This window comes from Ovis aries, chromosome 13 (assembly GCF_016772045.2).
Source record: "Ovis aries strain OAR_USU_Benz2616 breed Rambouillet chromosome 13, ARS-UI_Ramb_v3.0, whole genome shotgun sequence".
NCBI classification, from domain to species: Eukaryota; Metazoa; Chordata; class Mammalia; order Artiodactyla; family Bovidae; genus Ovis; species Ovis aries.
The window spans coordinates 27,198,205-27,216,480 of record NC_056066.1 but is presented as its reverse complement, the minus strand read 5'-3'; the positions used below and the strand labels follow the sequence as shown (position 1 = coordinate 27,216,480).

Here is an 18,276-nt window from a genome sequence, read left to right as displayed (position 1 = left end):
GGAACAGAGGTTTGCTCTGTGACCTCAGATCTCTGAAGGACTTAAAAAGCATTGATGACTTTAAGTTTGTTCAGTTTTTCTTCTTATTATAAGGATAGGAGTGATCATGTCCAAACTCCTTACATAGCAGACCAGATCAAAATTACTTTTACATGTAATATCTGAAGACTGAATTTTGTAAAATTATTACATGTGACATTTGCATTTGCTCATTCATATTTCTTCACAGTTCCCATCTTTCTATTATTCCCATTAAGCCACACAAGGCTACAGCATGGCTAAAATTCCAATGAGGTATAGTTAACTGGTAACCTTAACCTAGAACAAGGCCTTTGAAGATGAAATTAATGGAACAAGACATGTGCAGATTTTACAAGTTGTTTTCCAAACTGAGTCCCCCCAAACAATAGCCTTAATTTAACTTCACCATATGAACTTGCCTTCACCTGCAGTCCTAATTACCAAGGAAACAATTTGATCCCAGACTTAATAAGCACATTCACACTGTTACTTCACATTGGGATTAGATTAATATTTTTACTTGAACAAAGCAAAAGGGTATTGCCAATAACTTAAGGGTGGAATCATTTGGTTTGTTTTCTATTTAGGATACTATAGAAATTTATCTACTCCAATATAAAATAATAAGGAAAAAAATTTTAAACTAGAAACTATAAATAAGAAATTAAAAATTTAATAGTTATTTTAGAAATGTCTTAAACAAACATTCTCCGTGGGGTCGAGTAGGGGAATCTAAATTACTACTGAATTTGTGCAATGTGTTCTATTGTAATGAAGCTATAATTACCTGTTTTAATTCCTGTTAAAAAAAAATATATATATATATATATATATACACACATACACACACACACAAGTCAGGTTTTTCTAGGAGAAAGTCTTAGGACAAAGCCAAACAGAGGACATTTTAAACTTTTCTCTTAAATGTTTCAGTATATAGATACATAAGGACATTAATAACTTCTAAGTGTGGCCCAATATTAGCTCATCTTGGTAAACTATATTTATAAAGTATGGCAAAGCCCTATCTTTCCATCTTCCTAGAAAGAACAATTTCTAATTCAAACAACACTTACTAGTCTCTAATAAAGAGATTTTGCTTATATTCATGGAATTAACAAGACATCTGAATATGTATTAAATTTATGTGAAGATGAATACAGAAAACACATCCTGTGAAATTAGCTAACCATATATGAAAATGTGTAAGACTCATAAGCAAAATTTTGCAGTAACTATTTTTGTGAATATGAATATAGAGCCTGACCCAGGAAGGAAATTGATAGCCATTCTTTATAGAAATTCATAAACTATCTACTCTATAGTAGATAACATGTGCCTGCATCACAAGGGAAGGAAAAGGGAACTTTACACTGTGGATGGTTACACGAAATCCGGTGAACCTAATGTATCTGCTTTGTGTAGGCCAGTAGTTTTTCACCTGTCCTGATGATCAAGTAAAAGCTCACAGGGCTCATCTGAAAAGAGCCACATCATAACTTTGGTGCTGTGCTTGAAATAAAACTGTAAGATATATACACAATCCCAAACAGATCTGTCTTAAATGGATAAAGAAAGATAACAATATAATTTATTTAAAAATACTTCAAAAACACTTTTCTCGATTATATCTGTGACCACTTCATTTTTCCTGCCTCCTTAGAAGGTTCTAATCAGTGAGGCGTCTTCCATCTTATTACCGCCTTTACTCCGTCCATGATGTCACACGGTCATTACCTGCATGAACAGTTCAGTGCTCACATCAACTAAATATTAAAAACAACGAGCCTATTATCAGAGAGTGGTACACTAAAGATTCTATTTTGCGAGTTAAGGAAATGTGCCCCAAAATGTCCTTTATAGAACATGATTTTTCTCTCTTCCAAAATTAAAATAATAGTTGCATGAAACAAATGACACAAAAGTACAACTCTTGAAGGAAAAAAAAAAATGAGATTTACCAACAGCTTGGGGGAGGTAAAAGGTCAACACTTAAATGATACAGTCCGTAACATGAATCAGTAGTGTATCTATGTCGGGCAGAACTTCTCCACACTTGGGGCAAGAATGAATTGGAATATTCTGTTGCTGATCCAGCCAGTTTCTATCCTCGGCTCCTGGAAAGAAGCATTAAATGAAATGTTAATCCATTCCTTCCATAGTGCAAGCAGTTTTTAATAACAGATGGTAAATTTTAATGTTCAGGTAAACTTTGTAATCAATACCTTGTGGGAAATGAACACAGGTTTTTCAGTCTATAACTGAAGTAATCTATACACACAGAAAAAAAAATCTCCAGAAGCAGTGCCTGCTTCCCTGTGACATTAGGATTTAGCCTCTATTCAAGGTTCTAGGTATATGAAAACATGTGGTTTCAGTTCCAGGTACAGGACAATACATGTTCTAGTAAAAACTAGGATATTTGAGAGAAGAAAAAAGATGAGGATGTAAGCTAAATGGAAGGAGAGAATGTGGAGAAGACAGCGAGCAGAATGCTGAGAGGGATCTGGGAACAGTAGGTACCTTCTCAGAAGTGGAGACAACAATTAGGGTCATTCAGCAGTTGTGTTTGAGCACCTGGGGCTGGGGGAGAGGGATACAGACATGATGGGGACATCAGGCAAGAAAAGTGAGTGACAGGGGTAGGGTGTGAGAGAAACGCCATAGTTGGTTTCCTGGGAGGGCGGAGAAGGGCTCAGACTGCTTGAGGCAGACAGGCTCCCCTGATGAGATCTATTCCACATGTGAGAGGAGTTTTAAGAATGAAGAGTTATGCAGGCAAAGGAAGTGAGAAGGGACTGAAGAAAGAGTCCTGTCATTTCCCTCAATTTTGGAGTTGGACTGAAGTTCAAGTCTAAATCAAAGAATGCTTGACGTATGACAGAAATCAAAACAATATTGTAAAACAAACATCAACAATTAAAAATAAATAAATATATAAAAAAAGAATGCTTGAAACAAGCCTTGACTGTTGGCAGGTCCCACGTGTGCGAACCATACTCCATGCAGGAAATGATTTCTGGCTCCCAGGACACCTCTTTGATCTGACCTTGCTGCACTGCTGCAAACCATTTTTAGCTTTTTAGCATCTCCACCCAGGTCTCTAGACTTGTTCAGGTCCCCCCAAATGTTTGTTTTTGCAGATGGTAGTGGAGATAACATTTAACATTATTATCTACTTCTGAGGATATTATTTGAATTGAATAACACAGGAGACTATTATGAATAGTCTGTGTCCAGCAAACTTTAGAAGCAACTTTGAATAGAAATACTGATCACAAGGCATTATTTCTGAAGCAGTGGGCTTGCTAATGGTCTCATTGTTTTAGATCAGGGGCAGTAAACTTTTCCTGTAAAGGGCTGGAGAATAAGTATTCCAGGCTTTACAGGTCATAAATTTCTGGCGTAACTACTCAACTCTGCCATTGTTGCAAGAAAGTAGCCAGACAGTATGTCAACAAGAGGGCATGACTATGTTGCAATAAAACTACTTACACAAACAGCTGACAGACCAGTTTTGGCCTGTAGGCTGCAGTTTGTCAAAATCTGCTCTAGATGACAACCAGCCACTTATCAGGGACTGTTAATTCATCCCTTTAAACTTTATGGCATCCGTTGGCAACTTTCTTTTTGTCTTGAAACCTTGTCTAGGTTTCAAGATGCAGACTTGGGCTGTTGTTATCACTCAGCTAATGGTTCCCTCCACCTCCTGGCTCTTCACTGTAAAATAAACTTAGTCAGCTTTCCTTATTTACGCACCACACTCATTTCTGCCTTTGCCCTTTTATTCTCATACAGAAGTTATGGTTTCCAGGTGAAGCTTATAGTCACATCTTTCCAAGGCCTTTCTCAAGCCTCCTGGCCCTTTGGTGTCATCCTTCCCTCTTATCTCCAGCACTATTATTTCTGTCCCTTACTTGTTATATTATGAATTCATCTTGTTACATGCATATTCTGTCTAACTAGACCACAGGCTTTCATGGATCTGACCGTGCTTTATGCTCGCCTGTTCCCTCATGCTCAGCCAAGTGCCCTAGGCCAGAGAAGACACTTACATGGCTGCAGAGGACACCATGATGAAATAACACTGAGAGGAGTTATACTGTTTAAGGTTGCTTTGTTAGGAAACAGACAAAAAATTTTAGGATAATCTCTGTTTGGAATATTGTTACTTACATGACCAAAGAACTTATTAGGATAATTATGAACACATTTGTGTTTTGTGGCGAGTTTTAGATTATAAATATAAGTCAAAGAGTGTTTGGTCAGTTTTTTTTTTTTTCCTAAGTGTAAATAGATATTTGCCTTATATAGTTATGAGAAGAAAAATTTTCCTGAGAAATCTAGGTGTAAGAACTGTCTTTTTGAACCAAGACAATCTTAGAGGCACTTATAGATATATGGTTATTCCTAGGATATTTAAATTCAGGTTAGAGAAAGGGCCTGGCAGTGCACGAGTGGGTAGATGCAGCTTTCTCTTCTGATCCTAAAAAATGCCTAAGGCTAATATTTAGACCAGTCCCTGTGCTCCTTCTGGGTCCCGGCACCCTGCACACCCCACCACCAGGTGGTGCTAGTGATAAAGAACCTGCCTGCCAACGTGGGTTCAATCCCTGGGTTGTGAAGATACCCTGGAGGAGGACATAGCAACCTACTCCAGTATTCTTGCCTGGAATATCCCATGGATTGAGGAGCCTGGAGGGCTACCGTCCTTAGGGTCACAAAGAGTCGGACACAACTGAAGTGACTTAGCATGCACTGTGCTCCTTCTGCATATGCCCCATGAATACTATATGTATCTTTTTTTTTATGTGTATCTTTAATCTGAATCACTACCTCTAATATTTACTTTAATCTATTTTTTCCTGTAAAAGGACTTTGGCAGTGGCATGTTGGCAGAGACAGGTGGTAGAAGGGATGCTCAGAAAAATTTTGCTACAATTTAACAGTTAACTATACATACTACATTGCTTCCTTGGTATTGATAACAACACTGATAGTTTCTTTTCAATAGTCAGTTGGTATGTGGAAGGGATTCAGACTGATCTAGCATTAAAAAAATTAAGAATCAGTTTTATGTAAAATTTAGATAACATCTTTTTTTTATAACATGTAATCAAATCAGATAACATCTGATTCTTCTTAGTGGCATTGCTATTAACCTTTCATCTAGCTATGTCAGTCTTTGATCCTTTGACTATTAAGTTTTTTCCTATCTAGACTCAAGGATAATACTTCCCTTTCAGTGACATAATTTACTGTAAATGACAGAACATTATTCCTGGAGTATTAAAACCATGTAATAAACAGCACTATATTTTGTATAAGTATTATGATCAGTTTCACTCAGGGAATTAAAATCTGGATATGGAACATAGTGACAGGCTTATTACATGTAGTACTGTGTAGTGGCAAAGAGTTAAGATAACCTTGGGCTCCATGTTCAGTTCTGCCCCTTGGAAGCCTTGTGATCCTAGGTAATTGAACCTTATCTTCTGGAAGATGGTGATACAATATACCTGATGGAATTCTGTGAGGACCATTTGAAGTAATTTGTATGAAGGGATCAGCATAGCACCAGCACATAGTAAACTCTCAATAAATGGTAACCTTACTATGTGCATAACACCAGGTATTGGGTGAGGATATCAGCTCTGCAGGGGCTTATTTAATAGAGTACTTACATGCATATTTAGAACACATAAGTAACTATAAAATAGCAGATAAGTACTGGAACAGAAATAAAGTACTTTGGAAATTCAGGAGGGAAAGGTCACGTTCTGTGGGATTCATGGGGACGGTATTTGAGATGGGTTTTAAAGACGGGGTATTCTTGCCTGGAAAATCCCATGGACGGAGGAACCTGGTAGGCTACAGTCCAAGGGGTCGCAAAGAGTCGGACACGACTGAGCGACTTCACTTTCACTTTAAAGATGGGGTAAGAGTTCACTGGCAAGAGACTGTAGGAAGAGAGAGATGAATAAGGAAGGGCCTCTATATGAAGGATACCACATAAGCAAGTGCACATAGGTGTGTAAGTTTAGGACAAGTTCAAGGAACAGGGAGTGATTCTGTTGGCTAATATCCACAGGGGAACAGAATGAGAGAAAGCTCAGAATTTTGGCTATGCCAGGTGTTAACTGCCAGTGTGAAGAGTCTGGTCTGGATTCAGGAGGGAATAGATGGAGTTTGGGGTACTCTGGAAATAGGACTGATTTTTGCTGTATTTTTGGTAACTTGACCTGGAATATATAGAATGTAGTGAGATTTTAGTGTATAAAGAATGTAGTGAGATTTTCCTTCAAGCAACTTCTTCACAGGATAGCAAACCCATGGAACCTCTACCACTTGGTATCACACGTGACTCACCTCTTTGAACGAGATAAGCCTGCTGGTCAGCGTCACTTGCTCTTGCCCCATGACGGCTCTGCATTTCCATCAAGGTCTGCCTGCTGGGATAAAAAGCAATGTTATCTGTGAAACCTTGAAATATGACAACATTAAAAAGGCGTTCAACAGAAGAGTGAGAAAAAAGAGGTAAACTACAAAGCCAAGGTTCACAGAGACCAGAACTTATGAGCAATTTGAGTTTTAAATATCACTGGCACTAGGACACAATGTAGTAAATATGATTTTTTAAAAATCAGGAAATAAACAGAATGTCAATAAATGGGGAATAGGTTGTAAAAAAAAGTGGCATATTTATAAACCAGGACACAACAGAGCAAACAATGAATTAAATCTGCATATACATATAGATTTATATATATACATAGTTCAAAATCAGTTATATATATAAAACAAGTTGCACAATAATACCTTTAGTAACAATTTTGTAACCTATGTACCTTGTTCTAAGAAATTAATATTACCTTGTTTTAAGATATTATATAGGTGTGCATATATGCAAAAAATACAAAACAGCTGGAGATGCTACACATGAGTTCCAGGCACTGTGGGAGAGGGAGAGAGGATTATACTAAGGGGTAGGGAGAAAAGAGACGCAACTTCATCTACGGTTCTTTTTCTTCTTTTTATAAAAATATACTTGAAGCAAAGAAAAGAAATATTAGTAACTGTCAATCCTCGATGGGTACATATTAGCTTCCCTGGTGGCTCAAATGGTAAAGAATCCACTTGCTGTGTTCATGGATTGGAAGAATCAATATAGTGAAAATGAGTATACTACCCAAAGCAATCTATAGATTCAATGCAATCCCTATCAAGCTACCAACAGTATTTTCCAGAGAATTAGAACAAATAATTTCACAGTTTGTATGGAAATACAAAAACCTCAAATAGCCAAAGCAATCTTGAGAAAGAAGAATGGAACTGGAGGAATCAACCTGCCTGATTTCAGACTCTACTACAAAGCCACAGTCATCAAGACAGTATGATACTGGCACAAAGACAGAAATATAGATCAATGGAACAAAATAGAAAGCCCAGAGATAAATCCACACACCTATGGACACCTTATCTTTGACAAAGGAGGCAAGAATATACAATGGAGAAAAAACAATCTCTTTAACAAGTGGTCCTGGGAAAACTGGCCAACCACTTGTAAAAGAATGAAACCAGAAAACTTTCTAACACCATACACAAAAATAAACTCAAAATGGATTAAAGATCTAAACATAAGACCAGAAACTATAAAACTCCTAGAGGAAAACATAGGCAAAACACTCTGCGATATAAAACATAGCAGGATCCTCCATGACCCACCACCCAGAATATTGGAAATAAAAGCAAAAATAAACAAATGGGACCTAATTAAACTTAAAAGCTTCTGCACAACAAAGGAAACTATAAGCAAGGTGAAAAGAGAGCCTTCAGAATGGGAGAAAATAATAGCAAATGAAGTAACTCACAAAGAATTCATCTCAAAAATATACAAGCAACTCCTGTAGCTCAATTCCAGAAAAATAAACAACCTAATCAAAAAGTGGGCCAAAGAACTAAACAGACATTTCTCCAAAGAAGACATACAGATGGCTATCAAACATATGAAAAGATGCTCAACATCACTCATTATCCGAGAAATGCAAATCAAAACCACAATGAGGTACCATTTCATGCCAGTCAGAATGGCTGCTATCTAAAAGTCTACAAGCAATAAATGCTGGAGAGGGTGTGGAGAAAAGGGAACCCTCTTACACTGTTGGTGGGAATGCAAACTAGTACAGCTACTATGGACAACAGTGTGGAGATTCCTTAAAAACTGGAAATAGAACTGCCATATGACCCAGCAATCCCACCGCTGGGCATACACACCGAGGAAACCAGAATTGAAAGAGACACGTGAACCCCAATGTTCATCACAGCGCTGTTTATAATAGCCAGGACATAGAAGCGAGCTAGATGTCCATCAGCAGATGAATGGATAAGAAAGCTGTGGTACATATACACAATTGAATATTACTCAGCCATTAAAAAGAATACATTTGAATCAGTTCTAATGAGGTGGATGAAACTGGAGCCTATTATACAGAGTGAAGTAAGCCAGAAAGAAAAACACAATACAGTATACTAACGCATGTATATGGAATTTCGAAAGATGGTTATGATAACCCTGTATGCAAGATAGCAAAACAGACACAGATGTATAGAACAGTCTTTTGGACTCTGTGGGAGAGGGCGAGGGCGGGATGATATGGGAGAATGGCATTGAAACACGTAAATTATCACATGTGAAACGAATCGCCAGTCCAGGTTCGATGCATGATACAAGGTGCTCAGGGCTGGTGAACTGGGATGACCCAGAAGGATGGGATGGGGAAGGAGGGTTCAGAATGGGGAACACATGTTCACCCATGGTGGATTCATGTCAATGTATGGCAAAACCAATACAATATTGCAAAGTAAAATAAATAAATAAAACTGAAAAAAAAAAAAGAATCCACCTGCAATGCAGGAGACCTGGGTCCAATCCCTTCATCAGGAAGATCCCCTTAAGAAGGAAATGGCAACCCACTCCAGTATTCCTACCTGGAGAATTCCATGGACAGAGGAGCCTGGTGGGCTACAGTCCTTGGGGTTGCAAAGAGTCAAACATGACTGAGCAACTAACATATAAACACTGGAGTGTGTTATTTTATTCCCTGCTGTTTCTTACTCCTCTATATTTTGTTCTCAAAAGGAAATTTTTAAAGATAGAAGTAATTTTAGCAGTATTTTCTTATAAAAAATATTACAGAATTACTTAAAGTATTAGAAATATTTCATCCATGACAATGGCAGGATATGACTGGAACCCATATTATCATGCTTTTACAATTTATCTAGAAGCAGAAACTCAATCAGGTCCCCATAAGATACTGCCAAGCCTTTTAAAGCAAACCAAGTGTCAGGAACACCATCAGGCCAGGTGTACTCAAAGCGAGTCTCGTAGCTCAAACAGCTAAAACACTGTGGGTCCCTCCCCTAGGTGATCTGTGCTCCAAGTCTTTCCCTCATTTACCTGCCTCCATCTTCGAAAGCATTGTTTTCTTTCAGTAGAACTGCCAGCTGCAATGCCAGCTGCTCCTTTTCTTCATGAATCTTCTCTCTTGCTGCTCTTTCAGCATGAAAATCGGAACAATAAACCTCCATCTGTTAGAGGGAAAAAAAGGAGAAGTTACTACCCAGACAAATGTGGATTCTCTACAGCCTATCTGCTGATAGCTGGAAGAGGCTGTGCTACGTCCAGTGACACGTCTTACAAATATTAATAACAAGTATATGCTCCTGCTAGAAACCAGTGTAACGACTATGACCATGTGAGTGAGACATCCTGAAGACAGATCTTCAAGGCCATCCTGAGTGCAGCCTCATGAGACCCCGAGTCAGCTAAGGCTCACCCGGCTAAGCTGCTCCTGGATTCCAGATCCATGGCAACTGAGACAATAAATGCTTGCTGCTTTAGCTGCTTCATTAGGAGAATAATCTGTTACCTCTAAATAAATAAATATTATGCTGCTGCTGCTAAGTCGCTTCAGTCGTGTCTGACTCTGTGCGACCCCATAGATGGCAGCCCACCAGGCTCCGCCATCCCTGGGATTCTCCAGGCAAGAACACTGGAGTGGGCTGCCATTTCCTTCTCCAATGCATGAAAGTGAAAAGTGAAAGTTATTATGCTATAATATGTAATTTCTTCATTGTTATAAAATTATAAAGTAAAAATGAATGCCTTAACATTGAACTGAGCATTATTTTAATACCAGTTCTTAACTTTCTATATTTTCAATTAGGTTTTCCTTTTCAGATTTAGTGGTTCTAGGATATATTTTTTATCCATTATTTTAAAAAGTTAATAAAAATTTAAATATTCTGATCACAATTTTAGTTGCCAGAAAAAGTATGAAATAGATCATTTTAAGGGACTTCCTACCATTTCAGAGTGCTCTAACATTTTATGGTTTTCACTGGTAGATCATGGGCTTTTTTTGAGTCAGACATAAATCTGTGTTAGAATCTCATTTCCATCTCGTCATTAGGTTTGAGCCAGTAAGAACTAGGCCTTTGTTTTGTCCATCTCTATATCCCCAACATTGCTTTTAATTACATAAGCAATTAGGTGGTAGGAAGACTAACTCTGCTGCTGCTGCTAAGTCACTTCAGTTGTGTCCGAGTCTGTGTGACCCCATAGACGGCAGCCCACCAGGCTCCCTGTCCCTGGTATTCGATAGGCAAGAACACTGGAGTGGGTTGCCATTTCCTTCTCCAGTGCCTGAAAGTGAAAAGTGAAACTGAAGTCGCGCAAAGACTAACTCTACCAGACAGCAAAACAGCTGTCAGGCCCAATTAAAGGAAATACCTGAAAAAGCTCAAGCTGAAATTCTATTCCTGTAGAAATAAACCCAAAGTTGTGAAAAGTGAAAGTTGCTAGTCATGTCTGACTCTTTGCAACCCTGTGGACTACACAGTCCATGGAATTCTCAAGGCCAGAGTATTGGAGTGGGTAGCCCTTCCCTTCTCCAGGGGATCATCCCAACCCAGGGACTGAACCCAGGTCTCCCACATCACAGGTGTATTCTTTAGCAGGTAACAAACCAAGGAAACCCCAGAATACTGGAGTGAGTAGCCTATCCCTTCTCCAGAGGATCTTCCTGATCCAGGAATTGAACCAGGGTCTCTTGCATTGCAGGTGGATTCTTTACCAGCTGCGCTACCAGGTAAGCCTATAACTACAGTATCAGATCCAATCAGAGAAAATACCTAAAAGAGCTCAGGTTGAAATTCTATTCCTGTAGAAATAAAACTAAAGCTGTAAGTCCATTCAGCCACTCCTATATTTCAGCAGGCCAGCCACTATGGGCAGCAGGTAATGAGTATGTATATAGGGAATAGTAAACTTCTGGTATTGTTACATTGAAAATAATCTGTTTATCAGTTTGGCAAATGTTTAAAAGAGTAATGCAAGGATGTAGAGAAATAGGGGCTTTCAGCTACTTTTGGTGAGCAAAAAATTTTGATTATGCACTTCTGGAAGACAGCTTGGAAGTAGTTATTTAACTTAAAAACAATCTAACCCAATGACCCAACCATTCCATTTCTGTATCTTACTAGACATTCCACAAATGCACAAAGATATACATACAAGAATGTTCAGTTCAGTATTGTTGATAAAAAGCAAAAATACTGGTACAACCTACATGTTCATTAATAGAGGGCTGGTTAAATATATCAGGGTAATGCACACTTTGGATACCATGCAACTATTTTAAAAAGTACATATGGCTGTGAGTAATAACATAGAGAGGTATACAAGATAGATCGGGAATGAAAAAGTAGTACAATGTGTATGGCATGATCCTGGTTTTAATTACACAAGCAATAACGTGGTAGGAAGACTAACTCTACAGACATCAAAACATTTGATTATTTATAATGAGACAGTGTGTACCAGACCAACAATGTACAAACAGCCCAATGGAACAGTGCGGAATCCAGAAATAGACGTGTGGGTACATTGACATAATATGTGACAAAGAGGGCAACAGAGTCCTTTAAGAAAAGATGACCTTTTAAATACATGGTGCCAAATGGATAGTCATGTAGAAAAAAAAATATGAATCATTACCGTTACTTCACTGCATATAGAAAAGCTAATTTCAGATATTTTTGTATCTTAATGTAAAAGACAAAACCATAAATCTTTCAGAAGTCAACACAGGAGAATATATTCATAGCCTTGAGGTAATGAAAGCTTTTAAAACAGGACACAGAAGTACTATAATCATAAATGAAAAGATGGATAAACTAGACTACATTAAAATTAAAAATTCTGTTCACCAAAAGACATGCTCATGAGAGTGGAAAGGCAAATCACAGAGTGAAGAAATCTGCAAAAAGCACTGGCAAGGGCTTATGTCTGGAATATATAAAGAACTCCTGTAAAATTAAGAAAAAGCCAGCAAATCAGAAGAAAACTGGGCAAAGACCTGATCAGGTACTTCACAAAAGGAGATCCTTAAAAGGCCAGTAAACATTTCAAAAAGTACACTTTCAAACCAGCAGGGAAATGCAGATTAAAGGAGACATCATTATAAACCCAACAGAATGGTTAAAAATTAAAATACTGATAATACAAGTATGGGTCAAGGTGGATGCAGAGCCATAGGAACTCTCTGATGGGAGTGAAAACTGGTAGGTACATTCACTCTGGAAACCTCTTTGGCATTATGAACACTGAGTAACCTGCCTACTCTAGGAACAAGCAGTTTTATTCCTAGGTGTGTACCCAAAAGAAGTGAGTGCACACATGAATAAAGAGACATGCATAAGAATGTCAGAGCAACATTAAACACCAAGCCCCAAGCTGAGAATGATCCAGCTGTCCATCAACTGTAGAATGGATCAATTCAATGAGTAGTACACTTAGAAGTGTGGTATGCTTTCCACATGTGATAAACTTCAGTAAAAAGGTTTGTTGAAAATATATTAGCAGAAATAGTGTAAAATCTAAAAAATATATCTTAAGCACCACCACTTTCCCGTTTGAGCATATGATCAAGGTTGGCTTCCCTCAGCTCCCGCTTGGGAACGAAGCCTACCTGAGCCCTGAGGACAGCCATCGTCTCCAGGTCCTTCTCCTGCTTGGCAATGGTCTGCTTCATCCCATCCATTTGGAGCTGCTTGGAAGCCAGGGCCTTCTCTGCCAGTTCCAGCTTTCCACTCAGTTCCTGCAGCACCACCTTATCCACTTTTTCTGACTGAAAAAGATAAGCTTATTCTGGACTTGGTTTTGAAATAATTCAACCTATTTTAATAAAATGTAACATGAAGGCTTAAATTAAAAATTTACTAGGTCTTTAGAGAGGAACCATATTCTAGGAAAATTAAATGAAAAACAAAGTATATTTCTAAGAATATAAACTCAAAGACCCCTTCTAATTCAAAGCTCTCCTGGTCTTTACTTATTCCCACATTACTGAGGTAAAACTGACAAAACTGTAAAATATTTGAAGTGTAAAACATGATTTGATATACACGGTGAAAAGGTTCCCCTGATCAGGTTAATTAACTCATCTCTCATCTGACCTATCTATCCACGGTGTTTAAACTATCACACCATGCTGGGGACATTATTACTAAGTTAAGTTGCAGCCCAAGAAGTCCAGGGTCTCAAGTTCACTGACAGAGGCAAGCTAGCCTGGTGAGAGCTCCCAGCAGCACTCTCACTACACATCCATTACTCATGTAGGAGCCCATATTCGGCTCTCCTGCAAACTCACCCACCATTAGCAATGCTAACAGCCTACTCCATGACCATAAGGCGTGTATCCCATCTTTAACTACACGGCACATTATACATATGCAGCAGGAGTTATGAACACTTAGACACAAGAAATCAATTACTGATATAAACGGAAAAAAAACCTTTAAAACCAGACTTAGTTAAGGAGTAACACAACTACCTCACATATTTACATAAAACATTCAATAGTTCCATTCACTACTAGGCTCTGAAAGTAATTTTTTGGCTATGAGTACCTCTCTCCTTTTTAGTTCCTCAATTGTCTTCAGTGCATTATTGTATTCTTGAAGAAGCCTGTTGTGTGTCAACTGTAGAGTGCCTAATTTGGACCTATTTAAAAAGAATATTAAAAAGGAAATCTTGGGGAAAATACATCGAAACTTAGTCTTTCCTCCCAACTTTCTTCTGAACACTCAAGGAGCAAAATCTCTTCCACCTTTATAATCTCACCACCTACTAGCATATTCTTACTCTCAAAGAAAATGATTTTTCTTCAAATAATCAAGACAGACTACAAATAATTTTCAAAACTGTTAAAACTTAAATTTTATCTCTTCAGAAAAGTCTACTAATTCTCCTTTAAATAAACAAAAGACAAAAAATAAATTTAACTTATTCTCAAATCCTGATTCCAACCCATAAAGCTGCTCTTCTATCTTCTTCCAGCAAGTAGCCATCCAGTCATCGCACACTCACTTTTCATCTTCTGTTTTAGCTTGTTCCATTTTGATTTCTGATCGCATGCTTTCCACTTGGAGCTCTAACTTTTTGTTTTTATAAACCAGTTCTTGTTTTTCATTCAGCTCTGATGGGCTTGCAGAATTTTTCCTTTCAAGGGCCTGACATCTAAAACAGAGCAAAATTTCATGAGGACAAACAATGCTCCTTCACATTTCTCAGTGGCTTCTAAACAGATTCTCAGATTATGTAGCAAATACAAAGAATTTCACGATGACATTCTTCAAAAATTTAACAGTACAAAATTAAATATTTTATTCTTCCTGTTTTTTTACTAGAAGTATTTCTGAACCGTTATGACTGAATATAAAAATATATAGATTTTTATAAAAGAAATTTATAGCCTCTGTTAAGTACAAAAAATATGGCTTCTGATAAAGATTCAGTAGGAGAGAAGGAAGTGCTTTAAGTCCTGTTAAAGATCAGACCGAGAATTTCAATGTACCAAGAGCAAAATAAGCCAATGGCTGGCTGTGTGTAAGGCATCAATGAAAAAAGCATGTTAAACATTAACTTATTTAATACAAAGTTTGAGTTATGACACACAGTTTACAGATGATAAAACTGAAGCACAGAGAGGTTAAATAAATAACTTGTCCAAGGTAATACCACAAATAAGGGGTAAATCTGTATTTCAACTTGGGTCTGTTTATTCAAAGTCCTTTTCCTCAGCTGCTATGCTGTCCATAATACTGTACAGCCTTGATCGGTGTAACTCCACAGAAACATACATTTGTATATTGTGCTGGAAATATGCTTGCCGATTAATCTAAGAGAACAACATCAACTCAGCTTTTCTAAATTTGGGGCAACTCCTTACATCAAGAGAAACAAGCAGACACAAAATTCTCTCAATTTAGATATTAGCCTTCATAACTGATAGAAAATCAAGTTATTTTTTCCCCCCTAAATAAATCTCATTCAGGTTCTTCTTGCCCTTTGTACTTTTCTTTTATGTTTGTTTACATCAATGATGTCAGCTTACATAAGTCACAGGAAGTCTGGCTCACTGTTTTTTCCAGGTCCTCATATATGCTTAAAATGCCCCTGAAAAGCAGAATCAGAGTCCCCTGGATCCATTCCCCCAAAGACTTCATGGTTATATATTAACCGGAACATTGGTGTTTTCTGAATTCGTATTTCAATTAGGTGTCTTTCTTTTACTCAGTAACACAGTAACCAAATGATGTTTTTGTATATTAACATATTTTGTTAAATAGTACACTTTTTGAAAGGGGTGTAAACATTATCTCTCATTCTTACTTTTCTTGAAGTCTCTTCTTCATTAGCTCAGCTTCACTGAGTTTCGTGTGAGCTTCCTGAAGCTCCTTAAACAGGGTTGTCACCTGAAGGTTCAGTGTTTCCACTTCACTTCCAATCTGTGATCCAGGAAATCCCAAACATGCACTTATTAGAACTTAAATGAACCTCTTTGTGAGGAAACAGTGTAAACCACTGGCGCCTAACTAAGACTGTGAACTGATTAAACTTTTGGCACTTAATGCCCCAAATATCTTGCATGGGAAAAAAAAAAAAAAGCTTTGGATACAACTCTGTTTCCTTACAGAGCATTAACTGATCGATTTGGATACTCTTGTGATAATGCCTTTATCATAGACACAATGGACCCTGACCACACTTCAGGGGATCATAGATCTCGGTGCTGTCAAAGCACAATCTACTTTACCCAGCTAGCAACTCACGCCCACATTCCCTGACTGTTGTGTGTTTCTAGTCTACTCAGCTGTTTTCACTGTACTGGCTTCTTCCTGGCAGCTCTAGAAGTGTAAAACTCACTGTCAATGAGTTTTACAGTGCCAGGGAAGTCTCAATACTTCTCTATAATTAGTTGTTCATTAGTTTTGGTCTCTTCATCTCAGTTTTTAACACATTCTCCATTCTCTTGAAAGTACGGGACTCAGCTCAGAGCGTGGCATACAGCATAGATCTGATACAGGCTTGTTGAATAAGTTAGCTAAAGTGAGTGTTTCATGTAAATGCCTTTCTTGTGGGCTACTGTGGGTCTTACAACTTCCTGCCCTCATCACCTTTCCCTAAGCTTCAGACTGTGTTCGCAGGTTACAAGGCATGTTTCCGAGTTGTCACACAAGTTTATATAAATATGTATGTAAACAAATCTCTTTCTTGTTCAAACTATTATATTCAAATGAGTAGTGGGAGAGAACAAAGACCCTTCAATTCTACCTGAAGTTTCTGGATCATATCTTCAAATGATTTCATTATATATTGGACAAAATTCCTTTCTCAATTTGTGGGTCTGTTCACTTAGGAATTCTGGAGAGGAAATCAGTCAAGAAGAGATAAAGGAGTGATTTCCTAGAATCACCGGGATAGGAATACATCTCACTGCAATTTACAGTGAATGAAATTCAGATCAGGACAAGGAAACAGGAGAGAAATAGAAAATATTCAACACGACAAATTGTTTCTCTATTTCTAAAGCCACACATCACATGACTTGGCTGCTGTGCCCTCACTACCCTCCATCCACTGAGAGTGTGGTAACAGTCTTAGACTCTGAGTACCCACAGTTTTGGTGTCTTTCTCCTCTTCTTTCTCTTGTTCTGTGGGCTCCTCTGTCTGGCTTTCTGTCTCAGAATGATCCTTGGCTTTCTTTTCAAAATCAGAAATTCTAAAAAAATTACAGAATACGGAAAGGTTACTTTTTCTTTGGCTTCCAGAGGAATAACAATTACAGAAGTATGAAAAAGAACGTTGTCTACAATTGGGGTAAAGGATGAACATTTTCAAAATCTCTTCATATGCACTGCATTAGATCTGGTTTTGCTTTCAACCAGACACTGGCTGAAACTGATTCAAGGGATGAATGCACATGGGGGATAAGATGGGTATAATTTATCTTGAACACTGAAAAACACTGCCTTTTCCCACATCACTGTAATGCACAGAACTGCTTTTTTAATTTGTATTTTTATGTGTGTATGCATGTGCGCTACATGAGAGTGGATGCCTCTTTATAAGGATTCAGGAGAGAGGCAATCCTTATACTTGTTATAAGAAGATCCATCTAAGTTTATGAGGTCCTAAAACAAATACAGCAACATTCTTATACTGAATCAAAATCATATGAAAACCACCTCAATACAAATGGAATAAAAAGAAACTTGTGATTAAAGATGGTAGATTAAAAATATGCATGCAATTTTTCTCCCACCCTGAATGCCACTAAAATGACTTCGAAAGAAGAATGGAAGAAGAACATTCAAAGGAACTGCACCCTCCCTCCACCCCTGCCCAGCAAAAAACAGAAGATGAAAGTTGGTCAAATATATCAGAAAGCAGACAAAGACAGTGTGAGTGAAGGGTGAGGAGGCAGGGGAAGGAAGAAAGAAATAGGGAAAGAAAGACAAATGGCAAAGAGGAACACCAAGTTAAGAAAATGAGAGGACTGGTTCAGGAGTCCAGTTCAAAATAATAGTCGTTGCTAGAATGAGAGAACAGAGAAAACTGAGGGTAATTAAGTCAAGATCATTTTTCAAGAACTGAAGGATGAATGAGGCCAAGAGTGTCCAGAACGAATGGATCAGAACGGGCCAATCACCAAAGCACATGTGAGAGGTCAGAAAACATGGGACGGAGCAAAGAACCTTTGGGGGAGAGGACAAACAAAAGAAGTTTTATGCCGAAAGATCAAGAATCAAAATGGCAATGAATTTCTCAGCCTTAACACCAGGAGCCAGAAGACAATGAAGTACTAATGCTTTCAAAATTTGGCAGGAAAATTATATCCAATATAT

General features: G+C 37.9%; 1 protein-coding gene across 8 annotated transcripts in view; it reads right to left on the bottom strand.

Moving 5' to 3' along the window:
* Nucleotides 1-511: 511 nt before the first annotated feature.
* Nucleotides 512-18,276, bottom strand: part of OPTN (optineurin) — a 40,866-nt gene continuing 23,101 nt past the window's right edge. For 2 of the 8 annotated variants that reach the window (XM_042230542.2, XM_027976635.3), the window contains exons 7-15: nucleotides 17,048-17,150; nucleotides 15,761-15,876; nucleotides 14,456-14,605; nucleotides 13,996-14,089; nucleotides 13,056-13,214; nucleotides 9,482-9,612; nucleotides 6,391-6,473; nucleotides 1,983-2,138; nucleotides 512-1,758 (exon numbers count right to left, since the gene is read on the bottom strand). In XM_042230542.2, coding sequence (XP_042086476.1) covers nucleotides 2,014-2,138; nucleotides 6,391-6,473; nucleotides 9,482-9,612; nucleotides 13,056-13,214; nucleotides 13,996-14,089; nucleotides 14,456-14,605; nucleotides 15,761-15,876; nucleotides 17,048-17,150 — 961 coding nt within the window. In that variant the 3' untranslated portion in view covers nucleotides 512-1,758; nucleotides 1,983-2,013. Of the gene's footprint in view, nucleotides 2,139-6,390; nucleotides 6,474-9,481; nucleotides 9,613-13,055; nucleotides 13,215-13,995; nucleotides 14,090-14,455; nucleotides 14,606-15,760; nucleotides 15,877-17,047; nucleotides 17,151-18,276 lie in introns of all 8 variants that reach the window. The other 6 variants (XM_060397367.1, XM_027976636.3, XM_042230541.2 and 3 more) reach the window with 3 other exon arrangements.